General features: G+C 49.5%; 1 protein-coding gene across 1 annotated transcript; it reads right to left on the bottom strand.

Moving 5' to 3' along the window:
* Window positions 1–11384: 11384 nt before the first annotated feature.
* Window positions 11385–14395, bottom strand: LOC123369145 (serine protease 27-like). The gene is made up of 5 exons (XM_045014507.1): window positions 14380–14395; window positions 13452–13614; window positions 12996–13267; window positions 12347–12516; window positions 11385–11648 (listed from the first exon to the last, which is right to left on the bottom strand). The coding sequence occupies exons 1-5, from the start codon at window positions 14393–14395 to the stop codon at window positions 11385–11387; spliced, it is 885 nt and encodes a 294-aa protein (XP_044870442.1).
* Between the last annotated feature and the right edge of the window lie 3444 nt (window positions 14396–17839).

The following is a 17839-nucleotide window of genomic DNA, read 5'->3' as shown; positions in this document are numbered from 1 at the left end:
GGAGGGTCACAGTGAGCCACTGTGGCGCGTATAAACCGCCTAGAAGCACAGGACCCACGGGGGCAAGGTCAGAGCTCTGCCACAGGGTATGAAAGAGGAATTGGGAGTCTGGGTCAAGCAGAATACTTCATGGACACATCAAGAAGATCCCCGGCCACAGACAGAACCGGTCACTGGAAATTTGTGGCTGAAATCACCCAAAGACTGCTCCAGAGTCCTGAGGGGTATTTTTCAGTTTGGGTTGCTCTCTAACCTGTTGTGTTTGTGTGTGCTTGACACTAAACAAAGCAGTAACTTCAAGTAAAGGTGTTCTCGTGGGAATACTGGAGACTAATAAAGTACTGGCTTAAGTGAAAGCACGTGGTTTTGATTTTTTTGTGCCCCTCATATAGCAGATGGAGGTGCTATGTTTCCCTTGGTCTGTCCTGATACTGACGTGCACAGAGTAAAGTTACCATGAGCTTGGGGTTCAGTGCAACCTCAGGTGACAAGGGTTCCCAAGAGCTTTGGGTTCAAGGGGAACCCCAGGTAACATTTGAACAAGGTCAGTTGCCAATTCAGGCCAATTCAGGCCTCTCTGCTGGACTACATTGAAATCTATAATGGAGGGCTAGCAAACTTGCTGAATAATCAAACCCTCACTCACCACCCATCTCCATGGAACTCAAGGTATTCCATTTTTAAGAAAGAAAAATTAAAGAGAAAAATACAGGAGGTGAAAGATATAGCAATGGGCTGTGTATATATTGTAGGTAATACTTTGGGGAGAAAATTGAAGAGGAAAATAGAGCATTTGGATCAGGCAAGACAAGCCTTATCGCAGGAGAAAGGGATGAGTGAGACATTGAGAGAGCAACTTATTCAGAGACTGGAAGTAAAATCTTTATATATCAGAGAGAACTGGTTTGCCATAAACAGCAATTACAAAGAGATGCTGACCAGATTACAATGTGGAGAGCTCGAGCAGCAATGGGGCAGGGATGTTTGTTTGGGCAAGAAGTGAAAATAACAGAATTAGTTCAGGGAACTGAAGCGCTAGAACAAACCTGTGATATCCTGGAGGACGTGCATCAGCAGGTAGTATATATAGCATCTGAGTGAGGCTGGTCAGGAAGTCCAAGGTGTCCCAGAGATAGAGAGTGAGACAGATGTGTACAGAGATGCAAATTCCACCTGTATATGTTTTTAATGTAGTACCAGGTGACCCAACTCCTATATTCCAGTAGCTATGGTGCGACCTGGGAAGGATACGCTAGCATTAGGACTTAGACCCTCACCTCACCTACCTGGTCAAGGGCTAAATGCAGACGAGATGAAGAACAGAAAGGGACTAATGAACGCTCTGAAGAGCCAGAAAAAGAGGAACTGTCAGATGCAAAAGATTCAGGGGGAGCACAGGGTGGATTTGAAGAGCTTGTCAGCAATGAAGAAAGGGAAGAAGAAATACAAACAGGCAGTCTTGGTGAGAGGTCAGATGAGGAGAGGGATGTTAAATGGTTAGAACAGGAGATGGAAAAGACGGAGATTAGCCACTGAGGGAAGAGAATTTCAGCCACAGGAAATTCACTAAAGGGGAAAAAGTCACGAAGTGCTGCAGGCTTGTCCTAAATTGTGTCGTTTATTAGAAGAAACCCAGTGAACTACAAAACTCGGTGCAGGCTGGGAGGCAACCGTAAGTATGGATCCCTCCCATGAGAGATGAAAGTCCTTGCAGCTTGTAAGTCCAACAGATGACGCCAATACCTTTAACCCACTTGATCCAGAATGAATAATGAGAACACATGGCATACTTCAGTAGTATACACCTCGATAGCATTCATCACTGTGTATTTTTGACAGGTTTCCACGCCCCATTTAGGGCTTATGTCCCACCCTCCATCCCCATTTCTGTTGGCATCGAAGTTTGGCACCATTGGCCATTTTGGAAAAAAAATATGTTTGGATAGGGGGTATGTTGTGTCCTTGTGCTTTCACACATTTGATTGTTTGTTTAGAGACAAAGGTTGAAAGAAGAGAGAGAGTGAGAGAGCTTAAAGATTAAAAAAGAAAGCTTTGTTAAGGTTTAGAGGAAAAAAGGAAAGAAAGGTTGTTGGTGAGGTTGAGTAAGGAAAGATGATTTTAAAGGCCTAGTTTGGTATGTTATTAAAGAATTTAAAAAATGAGATAAATGTAAAAGGTGTATTAAATATAAGGGTAGGTTAAGAAAAAGAACATTTTAAAAGAGTTAAATAAAAGAGAAACATCTAAAGAGAGGTTAAGAGAGAGAACAGGACTAGAAAAGGGAAAAGAAAGCCCCCTTGCAAAGGGCAAAGATAGACAGCATGTGTGTGAATCAGAGAGAGGGAGATCTTACCCTTCCAAGTGAGTCTGCTGAAAGAGGCAACTTCCCAGGGTCAGAGCCCTTCAGGCTTGTTATCGCTGCCTTTGTAATGGCCCAATCAGATGTTGTTCTACAGCAGTGTCATAGAATTCATTTCCCTGAATCAATTCTATAGTCCCAAGGTTTTTAAACAAGAACCATCTCCCTTCCCTCCCCTCTCTACTCCCCCCACTGCTTTAACTGCCTTATTCTTATCTAAAAAAACAGACCCCAATCATTTTTCCTGCCATGTAGCCCTTTTATATGGGGGCTTTAATAAAAGTTAAAACCATAAGCCCTTAGTAACAACCAAGTTTTAAACATTTTCCCCTATGTTTTAGACTAACATTGGTCATTTTTTCAGTAAGAACAATTTGAAGCTGCAGCAAAGCCCCTGTTAGCAAAAACAGGGTCCATGAGTTAGTACATCAAAGATAGGAAGGCTGCTTCTTTCCCAAACTTTTTATCAAATGCAAGTAAAAGTTACGTTAAGTCTTGTAAAGGAATAAAGCTCTGCTTTATAATGTGGCAAATTGCCGGCACTATTATGATGGGTCTCGCGCTGTCTCTGCTTTGGGGGAGGGGGTTCACGGTGACATTTCTTGCCCCTGAATTGGAATATTAACTGCCCCACTAGTGTCCTGGAGGAGGGGAGTGGAGAGGGAGGGACCTGGGCCCGCCCTCTACTCCGGGTCCCAGCCCAGGGGCCCTGAGGATAGTGGTGAACCACTTGAACTGACGATTCCTTCCCCTGGGCTACTTCCCTCTCCTGCCCTTCAGCTTGTGGGGGGCTTCCTGCCCTCCCTCTGCACAAGCCAGGTGCCCCTTACCTAGGGTCTTGGACTTCTTAGCCCACCGCAGCACTTCTCCAAACTGTCCTCTGCTTCCCTTCAAACTGTTCTCTGCTCCAACACCAATCCTCTCTGCTCCAACTCCTTCCCTGTCTGACTGAAGCAGGGGTTTTTATCAGGTGACTGACTGCAGGTGCTCTAATTGGCTTCAGGTGCTCTAGTTAATCTATAGCAAACTTTCTTCCCTTTACAGGGAATAAGGCTCCCTTCTAACCCTCTCCTGCTGTCCTCTGGCCATGTTGTATCACAATAAACACTTTAAAAGACAAACCTATATGAAGACACATTCCTTCATTTAGTACTTACGCATATGTTTCAATAAAAAGTGAGCATGCAGAAACATCCCAGGCTTAAAAACACAGAGAACTTGCTTATAAAAGTAAATTATAGTGATAAAAAAGTTGTCTCCTATGTTTTTACTAATACACAAGTGAATTATCCTGGGCCTTCCACATAAGCTGGCACCTGGTCTGCCAGTGTCACAGGTGGATATTGGGGGGGGGGGGAAGACATATTAATTACATGGTTCAGCAAGAAGCTAACAAAGTAATTAACCCCATGTCACTGGGAATTTATGGTTTAGCAACTGAAGAATGATTTATGGTGTATAATACACATGAAATAACCAAAATATTCAATTGAACTCAGATTAAGATTATTCAATTGGTAAAATATAATAATGATCAGGGGGGAAAAATCACAACATCGGAAAGGAAATTATTTGTTCAGAATATGGTGAATATGTAATAGACACTATTGATAATACTTTACAATTCTTGGAACTGAGAAAAGTGCCAGAATTAATTAGGGATAACCAGATCTTGAATTGGTCTTGTCCACACAGTATTAAAAAACATGAAGGAGAAAAAGTCAAATGCCAAATTAAATGTAAACAAATATCATTTGGTGCAATTAGAAACTTGGTATCTGAGACACCACATCTGAATCGAGACTGAGGTCTCCAGCTCCAGTCTGGAGCACCCTGATATTGAACATTGACCTGTAACCTGTGGAACTAATTCTGAAAGAATTCTTTGGAACTCTGAAGCTCACCGTCGCTGCTAAGAAACTGAGCTAAGAATTTTATTCATACCTAGATGTATATTGATCTTGTAACCAATACACTCGCTTTTCTCTTTTAATAAATGTTAGTTTAGTTAATAAGAATTGGCTGTAAGCTGGTATTTGGGTAAGATCTGAAATATTCAGTGGCGTAGTGGATAATGTGGCCAATCCTTTTATCTGATTAACAAGATTTTCAGTAATCCTCCTCATATTTGACTTGACTGTCGGAGTGGGAGCCCAAGGCTGGATTGTTTTAAGGGAACTGTTCTTATTTCTGGCTTCTGGGTAACCAGGAAGGTATTGCAGAAGTTGTTTTGTGGCTGGCTTGGTGAATCTAAGGGCTTATCTACACGGGCACTTTACAGCACTGCAACTTTCTCACTTGGGGTGTGAAAAAACACCCCCCTGAGCACTGCAAGTGTCAGCGCTGTAACGTGCCCGTGTAGACAGTGCACCAGTGCTGGGAGCCGCTCTCCCAGCGCTGGGAGCTAGCTATTTCCCTGTGGCGGTCGTTATTCCCCTCGTGGAGGTGGAGTTCTCCCAGCGCTATGCTGCGACTACACAAGCCATGTGAAAGTGCTGTTGCGCTAGTGAAGACGTACTCTAAGTATTAGAAATAACCACCCGTTTCAGAGATTGTTTGCCCCATTCTTTGCCGTGTGCCCCGATTAAGGAATCTCAGTGTGCCCCCCTGTACACAGTCTGGCTAGGATACACACTGCCACTGGGCAATTCAGTTTGGGATCAGAACCCCGTGCTTGTGAAGAATTAATTTTGATATTGAGAGTTTAAGGGTTAAAGATCAATTACAACGAGTGAGCCAAGATCATATGAAGATCTTGACAGAAAATGCCTTCACGGAGAGGACTGACTTTTAGGAACTAGGCCCCAGAGCAAGAACTTAAAAATCCATTCCTGGCCAGTGATCAGTGTTGTCAGAGTGTTGTCAGAGTGCTACTGGTGTGGTGCTTTGCTTTCTCCAATGTTGATATTACTCGGCTGCGTGTGTGTGTTCCCTCTGTGTGCTGCCCCAGCTCTGCGCAAATAGCTGACACAGCAGACCCAACGAGAACCCCCAATAACCACAGAGTCTAGTAAGATGCAAAGCCACGTCGGCTATGTTGTGTATTTGGTTGTCATGGGTTTTGTTACTATGGCAACTGAGTTAGACTATTAAGGGATAGCTCAGCCGGTTTCAACCGGCTGAGTGAGCTCTCTGTTTCTGTAAATAAAATGGAGGTTTTGGTTAGCTGTCTGCTCTCTGGCCTGAAGTGATTGCTTCCTACACTGGCTGCCCCTAGGACATAACAGGCTAGGTTTATTGCGACCTCAGACACAATGGCAGTTCCCTGTAGGTTTCTTAGCCTAACTCAGGGCATCCGACGAGAAAGTGCCTCTTGGCAATGGACCCGGCTCAGATAGTGGCGGGATTTTCCACTGCCCCCTCGGCCGGACAAAGACACCGCCCCAGGGATGCATTCTTATACACAGATACAAACAAGTTACACATCGCTCCTGACGTATTGAGGTGCAACCCTTCTACGTAGCAAGGTACAACCCCTCTACATATTTAGGTGCCGCCTCTCACCTTGTACATGTTGGTTCAATCAAAACAACTCTAGCCATCATTTTACCCTTTAGCCCCTGTCATTGGGATGAGTCAGCCTGTTCTTTGTTATCTGTGTGGAATGAGCAAGTATGTGAATGTTCTGATATCTAGTGTCCAGTACCTTTTAGGTACGTATCTTCTTGCAGCATCAGCCCTTTCCTTGCCAGCTTCTGTGAGCAGCTTAACTTTGCTTTATGTTAGCAAAGTCTTGACCATTACTTTAGTTTAGGCCTCAGGCCTCATACCAGGCCTCTGATACCAAGGTTTATATCTTAGGGCCTCCTCTTACTACAATCAGAAAGCAGGGTGGCCTATCCCAGATGCACCCCCTGCAGAAGCAATTAGAAGGAAACCAGCAGCAAATGAGCGACAATTAGAACGTGAAGAAAAGCTGGGCAAACTCCAAACACAAAAGAAAGAAATGCTCGCTGGAACTGAAGAAATTGTTGCCGAAAGAGAAACAGCCGCTCATCCAAGGCCTACGGAAGGAGGAAGGTCTGTCCTGCTAACCAGGTTGACTGGGTAAGGCAGAGAGGTATTCAATGAACCAAGAGAGCAGGAAGTGTTCGATTATGAGCTATTTAAAGATCTTGTGTGAAAGCAATTCAAGGTCACTCCTGAATCGTACAGGCTAAACTTTAGACGTTTTAGAATGTCTAATGGTTGTACTTTTGTGGAATGTGCTCATAAATTAACGGGTTTTGTTAAAAAGTGGGTTGTGGGAGCAAAGGGTCATGAGAGTTCCGAAAATTGCTAGATTTAATCACTTTGGAATGATTTTTTGGACATTCTTCCTGAAAATCTTAGAGCAGCTGTCTGGGATAGAGAACCCGATTCCGTCTTGTGGGCCACAGAAATTGCAGATGCTTATACACAAAATAGGGTTTGCGAAGAGTATAAGTCCCATGGAAGAGTGATCACTATTCACCCCTCTTTAAAAGGAGGGAAGGATTTAAAAATAAACCTAACCCCAACTTCAATAAGAGGACTCAGGGGATCCCAGAATGAAACTCCTACCTTAAAGGGAAGTTATATGCCAGCTCTGTGGTATGCCTGGCCATATGAAGCCAGATAGAAAAAATCTAAGGAACACCCCAAAACAGGCACCCTCAAATATCCCAGTAAACACTAATCCAGTTATTCTGCCCACACAGGCAGACCCAACACTGCCATCTTACGTCCAAATGCGGTCGCTGCAGTCGTTAATACTACCCCAATGATCTCTGATGATGTGGGCGAAGGATTTGAATTTACAAACTACATTAGGACTGAGGCATGGAAGGGAAATGAGAAATGTATAAAGGGAGCAAAAGTCAATGGAGTTGAAGGGACGGGATGGCGAGATACGGGCTCTGACATTACTTTGGTCAAAGGACATCGTGTGAGGCCAGAAGATGGGCTGCCAGTGAAGAGTATAACTGTGGTAACTCTCTCTGAGTACTCTGTAAAACTGCCGGTGGCTAACGTCAACCTCGAATGGGAAGGATTTAAAGATACCGTGTTGCTTGGTGTCCGGGATTTCATTTGATGGATGTTTTGCTTGGGAACGACATAATAGCTGTGCCTGACCAAGTTAATGTCATAACCAGATCACAAAGGGCGTGCGATTTTGAGGCAGATACTCTGCCTGGTGACAGTAAAGGAGGCTACGAACAGACCAAGGGTGTCTCTCAGCCTAGGCCAGTTGAGAATTTGTCTGAGGTGTCAGAGGTGGTTCCAAACTTGAGTGAAACACAGAAGGGATTCAATATGGTGCAGCAGAATGATGTGTCCCTAGAAAGGGCCAGGAACGATGCTCAGGGTCAAGTCCCAGCCGGGGAAGGAAGAGGCAGGTTTTTCATGCAGGATGGGTTGTTGTAGAGAGAATCTCCTTCATGAAGAAAGCGTTCCCGGGAGGAGAGGGGGTGCAAACAGCATATGATACCTGAGGGATATCGAAATGACTTGCTGAAGTTAGCTCACGATGGACCATTTGCAGGACATCTGGGTGTAGGCAAAATGTGCGACAGGTTGAAGCAAAATTTCTACTGGCCACATCTTTTTAAGTCAGTGAGAGATGATTGCAGGCGCTGTGATCTGTGCCAGAAGTGCAAAGGTTTAAGGGGACCTGGTCAGGTGCCCCACCTGCCTCTACCCATTATTGCAGAGGCATTTGCCAGAGAGTCTGTGGGTATTGTGGGACCACTCCCTCAGCCTTCCAGGAACGGGCAGAAGCATAGACACCGAGTTTCCAATCTGCGGGGGGGAGCTTCCCCCCAAAACTCCGTCCAGGCCCCGCCCCACTCCACCCCTTCTCCCAACGCCTCCCTTGCCTTGCCTCTTACCACCCCTCCCCTCCTCCACCCCACCTCTTCCCAGCCCAGTTCTGCCTCCTCCCCAGAGCGTGCTGCACCCTCGCTCCTTCCCCCTCTCCCCCAGAACCTCCTGATGCACGAAACAGCTGATCCATGGCAGGTGGTAGTCACTGGGAGGGAGCAGTAGGTGCTGATGGACGAGGCCCACCAGCAGGCAGGAGGTGCTGGGGGGAGGGGGAGGTGTTGATAGGGGGGTTGCTGGCGGGTGCTAAGCACCCACCATATTTTTTCTATGGATGCTCCAGCCCCGGAGCACCCATGGTGTCGGCACCTATGGGCAGAAGTATATCCTTGTGTTGGTAGATGTTGCCACATCCGGAGGCTGTAGCATTGTGTAATGTTGAGGAAGATACAGTGGCAACAGCCTTGTTTGCGATTTTTAGCAGAGTGGGCTTTCCCAGGGAAATATTGTCTGACCGTGTCTGCCGATTTTAAGGAGTTACGGGAAATGTGTGGGGGCTAACGCATCTAAAAGCTGCTCCCCACCACCCACACACCAATAGTCTGGTGGAAAGGTTTAATGGAACCTTAAAATCTAGGCTGAAAATGTATGTGGACAGGCGCCAGAACGAGTGGGATCTCATGCTGCCTTAACTGTTGTATGCATACAGGCGTGTACCCCAAGAATCTATTGGCTTTGCTCCCTTTGAACTGCTCTAGGGGAGGCAGGTCAGGGGACCTCTAGATCTGGTTCGTGATTCTTGGGAAGGTAATGCCAAGGAGACAGCACAACCAGTGACAGAGTGTGTGTCTCAGTTTCAGGAAAAGTTGCAGGGTATGATGGGTTTGGTTCAGCAAAGCCGGAAGGTAAGCCAGGAAGCTCAGAAGGCGTTGATATGATAGACATGCTGAGGAAAGAGCGCTTGAGATAGGGGACATGGGGTTGGTGCTAGATCCTGTGAGGAAGAATAAAATGCAAGGCATTTGGAACGGACCCTTTGAAGTAATAGAAGGAGTTAACGAGGTTACCTATGATGTGAGAAAACCCCGTGGAAAAGGAGTTGGGCAGACAGCATGTTAGCAGGACGAAGGCATGCCATGAAAGGGAGGTAGATGTGGGTATATCTTGTGCCCGTGAAGAGACTATGTCTGTCCCTTTAGCTGATATGGTTACAGAAAGCAAAGAGGAGACACCTCTTGAGAGCGTTGAGGTGGGGGAGAGTTTAACTTCAACTCACAAGAGGGAAAGGTTGGCTCTATGAAAGCATCCTAGGCAAACATTCTCGAACAAGCCAGGACTCACTGGTAAGATGATACACTCCATTCAAACTGCAGGTCCCCGCCCAGCTCCTGGCAGAGGAACAAAGACAGACACAGATTCAGGAAGAGGTAGAAAGCAAATGGGAGTAATTACCAAGTCTAAAAGCCCCTGGGCATCTCCTATTGTGATGGTGCCGGAAAGAGACAAAAGCATGAAGTTTTGTGTGGATTATAGGAAGCTAAATGCTATCGCACAGCCTGATCCTTACCCCATGCCCAGAATAGAGGATCTGCTGGAAACACTGGGAGGAGCTAGGTTTATAAGCACGCTTGATCTAACGAAGGGGGACTGGCAAATACCCCTAGATGCTGATGCCTGAGAAAAATCCACTTTCATAATGGAATCTGAAACTGTGGCATCCAGAGCTGAACCCACGGTGGAGTAATAAAACATCCGTAACGGGGCAGGACTCACCCCTGCGGCGCCTCCTGCTGCTTCCTGGGAATTAGCTCTGTTTCCAGCTCTCAAAGCGCCCTCTGCAGGCCGGTGTCCTGCTTGCCGCTGCCCCCCCCCCCCGTGTCCCTCCCAGGACCCCGGTGCCCTTTGACCTGGGGTGCTGCCCCTCCAGGCAATACCCCACAGATCTGGGTCTCCCCTCCCCAGGGAACCCCCACCCTCTGTCCCCACCCTGCCTCAGCCTGTGGGCTCCTGCCAGTCACCATCTAGCCCCTTTCACTGGGCCGACTGCCGTCTGTATAAGCCAGTCGTCATAGGCAAGGGCGGCTTTGACCTGCTGCATGTCCCTGCAGCCCAGTACCTCCAGGGGCCTTGGACAGGCCCTGCAGCCTGGGGAGTTGCTGGCCCGGAGCTCCCCAGCTCCTCTGGCCGTTCCCCAGCCCGGCTCCACTCCAGTGCCCTCTAGCGCTCAGGCGGCCACGTCCATCTCCTTCCTCAGCCAGAGGGAGCCTGCCTGCTCCTGGCCCACTGCTCTCGTGCTTCCCAATCAGCCCGGCTTTCAGAGCCGCCGCCCTGCCCAGGGCTGCTTGTACCCTTCCAGTGACCAGCCCGCTGCATCCTCACTCAATAAAAGGCTGCAGTGTAAATCCACGGTCCGGTGTGGAGGTCTGATCGGGACAGCTGACAACAGATCTACCAGGGTTGGAAAGGAACAGACCAGGGCCACACACATGATGACTGGCGTGGAACAGCTTCCTCATGGGGAGAGAGAAAAAAGACGGCGATTTTTCAGCTTGGAAAAGCGACGGCCATGCTGGAGGTCCAGAACATCCTGACTGGTGTGGAGCCAGTGAATGGGGGAGTGTTATTCACTCCTTCACATGAGGTAAGAGCTAGTGGCCACCTGATAAAGTGAATGGGCAGCAGGTTGAACACAAACCAAAGGGAGTATTTCTTGGCACAACCCACAGCCACCCTGTGGAACTCGTTCCCAGGAAACGTTGCGAACGACAAAAGTATGACTGGGTTCAAAAAGAATTAGATAAATTCATGGAGAACGGGTCCGACAATGGCTATTAGCCAGGGTGGGCAGGGAGCAGCCCCATGCTCTGGGAGCCCCTAAGCCTCTGACTGCCACATGCTGGGAGTGGACGACGGAGGACGGATAAATCAATAACTGCCCTGTTCTGTTCATTCCCCCTGAAGCACCTGGCACTGGCCACTGTTGGAAGACAGGAAACTGGGCTAGATGGACCCTATTCGTAGCAGATCCCTGAGAGATCCCACCTGAAACAGCGTCAGCCACACTCGGAGCAGCTCCCCCTTCTCACAGCAATTGGCTCAGGCTCTCTGCAGACTCAGGCATATGGGTGTTGCTGGTAACTCTCAGGTCCTATCTGCATCTCACACTGTCCCCAGACAGTGCAAGGTTTCACTAGGGGGCGAACAGAGGAGGGCGAGATGGGGGGCATCCCAATGGGAGGAGGAGTCAGAGGGATATCAGGAGAGTGGTGAAGAGAAGCATGAAGCTGCTGAAGCAGGGTCTGGCATCATTCGTCCCTGAGGTGCAGTTCCCCATGGTGCTGGCTTGGCTTCCGGAGCCAATGTGCTCCCATATCCATTCGCCGTAGGCCACCATCCGGACATAGACACCGGGATGATTGGGCTGGCCACAGCCGTACCCCCAACTCACAATCCCCATCAGGAACCAGGTCCCATTGTGGTCACAGGCCAGCGGCCCCCCAGAATCACCCTAGAGGGGCAGAAAAATTTGGATTAGTGAGGCCCCCCCCAGCCCCAACTATCCACAGCTCAACACCTTGGAGCTCTAGGCACGTGGACCATCCCATGGCCCCACCCACATATTTTTGCCACACCCACTTGAGAAGTGAAAGGAGCATTGTGCCCCTCCCCCCTTTCTCTGAAGGATGCATTGGTGGCAGAAGTGGGATCCCTAATACAGTCACAGCAGAAAGGGTGGCTCTGTCCTTCTGCTCCTGCCCTACGCAGAGAACCCCGCTCGGGATGGGCTGGAAGGGCTCCACGGCGCAGTGGGACTGGAAGCGTACAGCTTCCATAAAGATGCACGGGGTATTTTCCCATCTCGGAGCCACTGGCTTAGGCTCTCTGCAGACTTGGGGTGGGGGCAGGTTACACTCTAGCCACATTCTTACTCCTTTCTATCCACCTGCAGAGATTCAGCTATTACTTTAGATAAAAATAAAGCTGGGGCTCTGCCCTAATCACAGGACTCCGAGAGCTGGGGCCTAGACATGGGACTGTGAGTCCACCGGCATCTAAAAGCCAGAGCTGCTCCTGCCTGCTCGAAGGAAGCCAGATTGTGGAACTGCACAGCTGCAGCAGCCGTTCTGCTCACTGCAGGCCCTGCATGGCGACAGGGAGACGCACTGGGGCTCACGTGCATCCAGTCGGCCCAGAGCCCTCGCTCACCTGGCAGGAGTCCCTCTGCCCTTCGGCGTAGCCGGCACAGATCATGTCGGGTTTGACGGGCTCCCTGCCGATGTTCGGGGCCAGGTTGATGTTGTAGAGGGCGTTGCAGGCTGCAGTGTCTATCAGCTGGACCTGAACCTCCTGCAGCGTCTTGGGGGGCGGGAGAGAGACTGCGGGGGGAGAGAACCAGGATACTGGATCCATCGCCTCCTGCAACCCACCCCCATGCCTGACAATTCCCTGTCCCCATCTACCTCCCCCACCCACTCCCCTCCCGCCATCCTCCACCCCATGTCCCATTCCCTTCACCTCCCTGCATCCATTCCCCACCTCCACCCAGCTTCCAGAGCCGCACCCAGCCCCATAGGACCCAGTCTGTGCCGCGCTGCCCCTAGAGGGGGTTTCCTCTGAGAGGATTGAACCAGGGACCATCTGTATCTAACACAGAAGGTTCTGTGTTAGGTTCTTGTGGATCAGCTGTCTCACGGATGGCTGTGAGGGATATAGCCGATCCAGGGTAGCCAGCTGGCAGAGGACAGCAGAGAGCTGGGTGGGGATTATTGCAAGATGCTGCAGGAATCACAGGGCTCCAGGAGCTCGGGGCTTCAGGCACAGAGTGATAGCACCTCCTCCTGGGGAATGGTCTTACCCTCAGAGTCTATTCTCCCCCAACCAGTGACCCAGCACGTGTGGTTGTCATGGAAGGAGAGGGAGGCGCCTGGCAAGCAGATGGGGAGAATTTCATTGGTGTATTGCACTGGCTCTGTCAGCTGCAGGAGGGCAATGTCGGCAGACTTCCACGTGCTGCTGTAGTTGGGATGGACAAAGATCTGGCTTACGGGGGATGAGATCCGGCACCGGGAGGGATCGGAGAGCTGGTACTCCCCCAGATTCACACGATAGGAAGAGACAAGGGCAGAGCTGGGAATGGGGGAGAAAAGGCTGATCAAATGGCTTGCAAACTTGGCCAAAAATGCAGCAGGGTCTGGGGCGGGGCAGCTAGGGACCAGTCGCACAGCAACACCGCATGGGGTGGCTTGCCTGGCATAGATCCAGGCAGGACGTCTGTCTGTTGCACCGGTCCCTACCCACCCCAGTTACTCACAATTGGAAGCAATGAGCTGCTGACACAACCCACTGGGCTGAGATGAGGGACCCGCCGCAGAAGTGCTGTCCATTGCGCTGGATGCTGACCTGCCACGGCCACCGGCCCCTTGGGGCGTCCCCACCCCCAACAATTCGGCCTGAGATCCTGGGCTGGCCGCACCCTGGAGAGGAACAGCATTGACATGGGAGGAGCAAAGAACCAGGAGTCCTGACTTTCAGCCCCTCTCTGCTCTAACCCACTAGACCCCACTCCTCTCCAAGAGCTGAGGAGAGAACCCAGGAGTCCTGGCTCCGAGTTCCCCTGCTCTAACCACCAGCCCCCACTCCCCTCCCAGAGCTTGGGATAGAACCCAGGAGTCCTGGCTCCCAGTCCCCCTGCTCTAACCCAATATACTCCACTCCCCTCCCAGAGCTGGGGTTAGAACCCAGGAGTCCAGGCTTCCAGCCCCATTCTCATGGCACTAATCCAGGGCAGTGTCTTACCTGCCTGTTTCCAGCTCCCCTGAGCACCTAGGGAGTGAAGAACAAGAAAGGAAAGATATTAATGTGTGAGTGTCGGGGGTGGAGGTTTATGTACAGGCATTGCTGGGACCTGAGAAGGTGTGTGGAGGTAAGTTCCAGTAGCTCCACCCATAATTCCCAAGCTCCGCCCATTGCCCCAGACCAGCCCTGCCATCCTCAGTGCCAGCAGAAATTCATAGCCGTGTTTCTATTTGATTTACCACCAGTAGGTTCAAGAATCAACACTCCCCATTGATCTGAGTGGGGCAGCTCAGTACTGGATGTACCAATCCAGGCTGTGGGGGGAAGGGTCTATGAAGGGCCGATCTCCCTGATAGTCACTAGCCAATTCCCTCCCCCACAACCTGTATCTCGCTCCCCTTCCCCTGGGAGGGAGGGGCTGGTCCCTACATCCCCACACTCACCCTGCAGCAGTGTCATCGCCAGCAGTGCTAGGGCCAGTGGGGAGCGGAGACGCCCCATGGTTCAGCCTTCCCCAGGCCTGTCTTGGCTGCATGCAGCTGCCTCCATTGCTCCAACCAAAGCCCGACTGGGGAATGCAAGTTCTGGGGCAGGTTTTTATGGACACCTGTGTGCCCCTCCCTGGATCTATAGAGAATAATGGGGACTGATTTCCTGGTAACCCAAGCAAGGAAATAAGTGCTACTAAATTCAACGTGCTGAACAGGTTGTGACCGCTTTCATTCTGCTCTGCCTGGTGTCACCCCAGGATGGGCGTCCTGGAAAACCAAACGAAAACACGCGATGGCCGAGGTCACTGTGTCGAGGCCGCCGGTGATTTTCACTTCCCCATGTCATTGCCAACTGAGTGTGCCAAGCAGAGAGAGCCCAGGAGAGTGACATGGTTCTCATGGAGTGAACATTATGCTGGCTTTGGGGTTATTGTTGAGTTGCGGTTATTGTGGCATTTAGGGCAAAGGTTATCATGGGGATTAGGGATAAGGGTATCATGGAGTTAGGGTTATCATGGGGTTCAGGCTAAGTGACATTATCTGCCCTGTTGCTTGGACCATGCGGCACTTCTCCTTGCATCACTCTAGATTTGGGGGATCTGTCCCGTATGTCTTGCAAATTCCAGCTGATGCTGTGAAGTCATTATTGTGACAGTGTTGTGCTGTGGAGAGCCTCCATGTGGAATATGACATTTCTTAATGGGGAAGGCTGGGTCAGCAAGACTATGGACAATGGTCACTTGTTAGACCCTAAAAGGTCACCCATTCAGGCCGAAACAACTTGGAAAATGGGTTTGCTGAGGCTGGCAGGGTCTATCTCTACAACTGCTCTGCAGGGAGGGAGTAGAGGAAAATCAACCGTGGGAGAACAAAGAAACCAGGTGTTGGGACAGGGACACATAACCTGGAGGAAAGACTCACAGCAGTAGGAAACTGTGGGGAGAAGGAGGGAAGAGATGGGAAGGAGAGGGGAGGAGAGGAGCATGCTTTCATAGCTGGGAGGGGATTGCTGTTTAGCTGTGGACTAGCCAAGGTCAGAGAAAGCTTTCTGAGCGGGAAAAACACCATGATCTGGAAGAAAACCTATGATCTGTGCGTGAAGGATATGGGATCCTCCAGGGGCTCTGTCTAAAACTAAAGGACTCTCCCTATCAGGGATGAACCCTAGCCAGGGAGAGGCATGTCGGCGTCCTGCCTATTTTGTCTAGAGCTGTGTATTTACTGCGCTAGTCAGCAGAGCTGCGTGCTGTCTTTTTGAGGAATAGTTTAATTGCTGAAATATGCAGTTTGGAGTCTACCAAAACTATTCACAAATTCAGATGGAATTTGTCAAATAGTTTCAACAACAAAAAATTCTAAAAAGTGGAATTGTTTTTTTGATATAGTCCAAAAAACACATTTGGGCGTGTCACTTTGAAGAAAGATTTATTTTGAAAATTATCTAGATTTATTTTTTTAAATGTTAATATAAAAGAGATTGAGAGAGAAAGAAAGAAAGAAAGAAAGAAAGAAAGAAAGAAAGAAAGAACTGGAAATGAAATCAAAGGAAAACTATACAGTGACAGACCTGGTTTAAGTGATGGGTATTCTAAGCTTCTTTTATTCAGGCCAAATGGAAGAAGCAAATAAGCTCCTTTGTGTTGTGAGAGAGCTGGACACAGTAGAAGCCACCGCCCAAGCTGAAGCCTGAGTGAAGCTGTGGAGGCTGAGGGACTGGTTGCAAAGGCAGGGGCAAACTGTGTATGAGAGGAGAAGCCATGGACAGCATGAAGGCAAAGGGTATGGCTACACTTACGGTTTGCAGCGCTGGTAGTTTGCAGCGCTGGTCATCCAGCTGTGTAGGAGCAGCGCTGGTGTGTGGCCACACTCACAGCTACCAGCGCTGGTGTGTGGCCACATTTGGAGCATTTGCAGCGCTGTTGGGAGTGCTGCATTATGGGCAGCTATCCCAGCATTCAAGTGGCCACAACGTGCTTTTCAAAAGAGGGGGGTGGAGGGTGGTGTACTGTGACAGGGAGCGGGGAAGATAGAGAGAGCGGATTTTTGGAGCCAACACTGAGTGTTAGCTTCCTGGATTGGAAAAATCACAAAATGTTCATGAGCCCTTAGTCTTAACTCTAATTGCAAACAGCCTGCCTGTTTGCTGTGATCAGTGTTTGTTTTTTTAGATAAGCAGTTCAACGGAGCGATCGGCTCCGTTCTGTTTCATTCACTCTTCCTGCCTGCCTCTCATTTGATCGTTCACAGCCAGGTATAGATAGCTCCTGTTTGCTGTGATCAGTGTTTGTTTTTTTAGATAAGCAGTTCAAACGGCTCCGTTCTGTTTCATTCACTCTCCCTCCCTGCCTGCCTCTCATTTGATTGTTTACAGCCAGGTACAGAACGGAGCTCCGATCGGAGCTCGTTCACAACAAAACAAAGAAAGGCTGCATAACAAAACAAAGAGAGTAATTTATAAAAGCATTCTGGGATACACCTTATTCCCTGGAGGCCAATCACAGCGCTGGTGTGTGGCCACACTTGATGACCAGCGCTGCAGCACCAGCGCTGGAATCCTTATTCCCCATGCTGAGTGAGGTGTACGGCCAGCGCTGCAGCCAGGGAGTTGCAGCGCTGGAAGTGCCCTGCAGGTGTGGCCACTTACTAATTGCAGCGCTGGTGGAGGCTTTCCAGCGCTGCAAATCGCCAGTGTAGCCATACCCAAAGAGACAGAGCTCCTTCCAGCACCGGACTGGCTGGATTTGTAGCCTGAAGAATTTCTGAGCAACAGAACTGCCTGCTGTGGTTTGTCCCTGCTGAGTTCAGGGGAGCAGGGCTTTGTGTGTGCGTTCTTTGTGAACAAACAGGATTGCCCCAAAGAATCGACCTGACTCATAGCATCAGCCTCTTCTTCTTACACAAAGAATCTGGCAAAACCCCCAAATGTTACTGAAAGATTTTGGGCCAGTTGGGTCACATTTTCTATGTAACTTCTCCCCAGGACATTGTCAATACCGAGAAGGTAGCAGCTCGTCACCTCCAAAAGCCACCTGCTGCTGTTTAATTTGCCTTGGTGTGAACAATGGTAAATAACTAGGCTATTTTTGCTTTTAACTGCCGTAGGGGTGTGCCCGTGAATTGCTAAATGAACCCAGGCCTGCTGGCGCCGTCCCAATATGACTCACTGCATTCTGCCCGAGAGAATCAGCTCTGTGATATCAACAGCGCACAAAGCGCCCCTCCCAGAAATGATGACAGATTGGATGCAGTGTTTAAAAGCTACCGTATTACAGCCAGGGAGACAAACATCCGAACGGAGCGGCGCCGATCAGCTGAACGTAACGGACTTCACAGGCTCGGCCAAAACCTTTCCTCTGTCTACTTGGATTCCTCTGTCTTGTAAGTGCTCCATCCGGGTCTACGCAGGGGCCCT

The sequence above is a fragment of the Mauremys mutica genome, chromosome 4 (assembly GCF_020497125.1).
Source record: "Mauremys mutica isolate MM-2020 ecotype Southern chromosome 4, ASM2049712v1, whole genome shotgun sequence".
Taxonomy (NCBI): Eukaryota; Metazoa; Chordata; order Testudines; family Geoemydidae; genus Mauremys; species Mauremys mutica.
The sequence above is the reverse complement of the archived record's forward strand: the minus strand, read 5'-3'. Positions and strand labels throughout refer to the sequence as shown.

What these genes read in the sequence shown, in the direction of transcription:
- LOC123369145 (XM_045014507.1), bottom strand. An exon ending in GCAGCTCATTGCTTCCAATT is followed by an intron (nt 13,268 to 13,451) that starts GTGAGTAACTGG and finishes CCCCATTCCCAG; the next exon opens with CTCTGCCCTTGTCTCTTCCT. An exon ending in GGCAGAGGGACTCCTGCCAG is followed by an intron (nt 11,649 to 12,346) that starts GTGAGCGAGGGC and finishes CTGCCCCTCTAG; the next exon opens with GGTGATTCTGGGGGGCCGCT.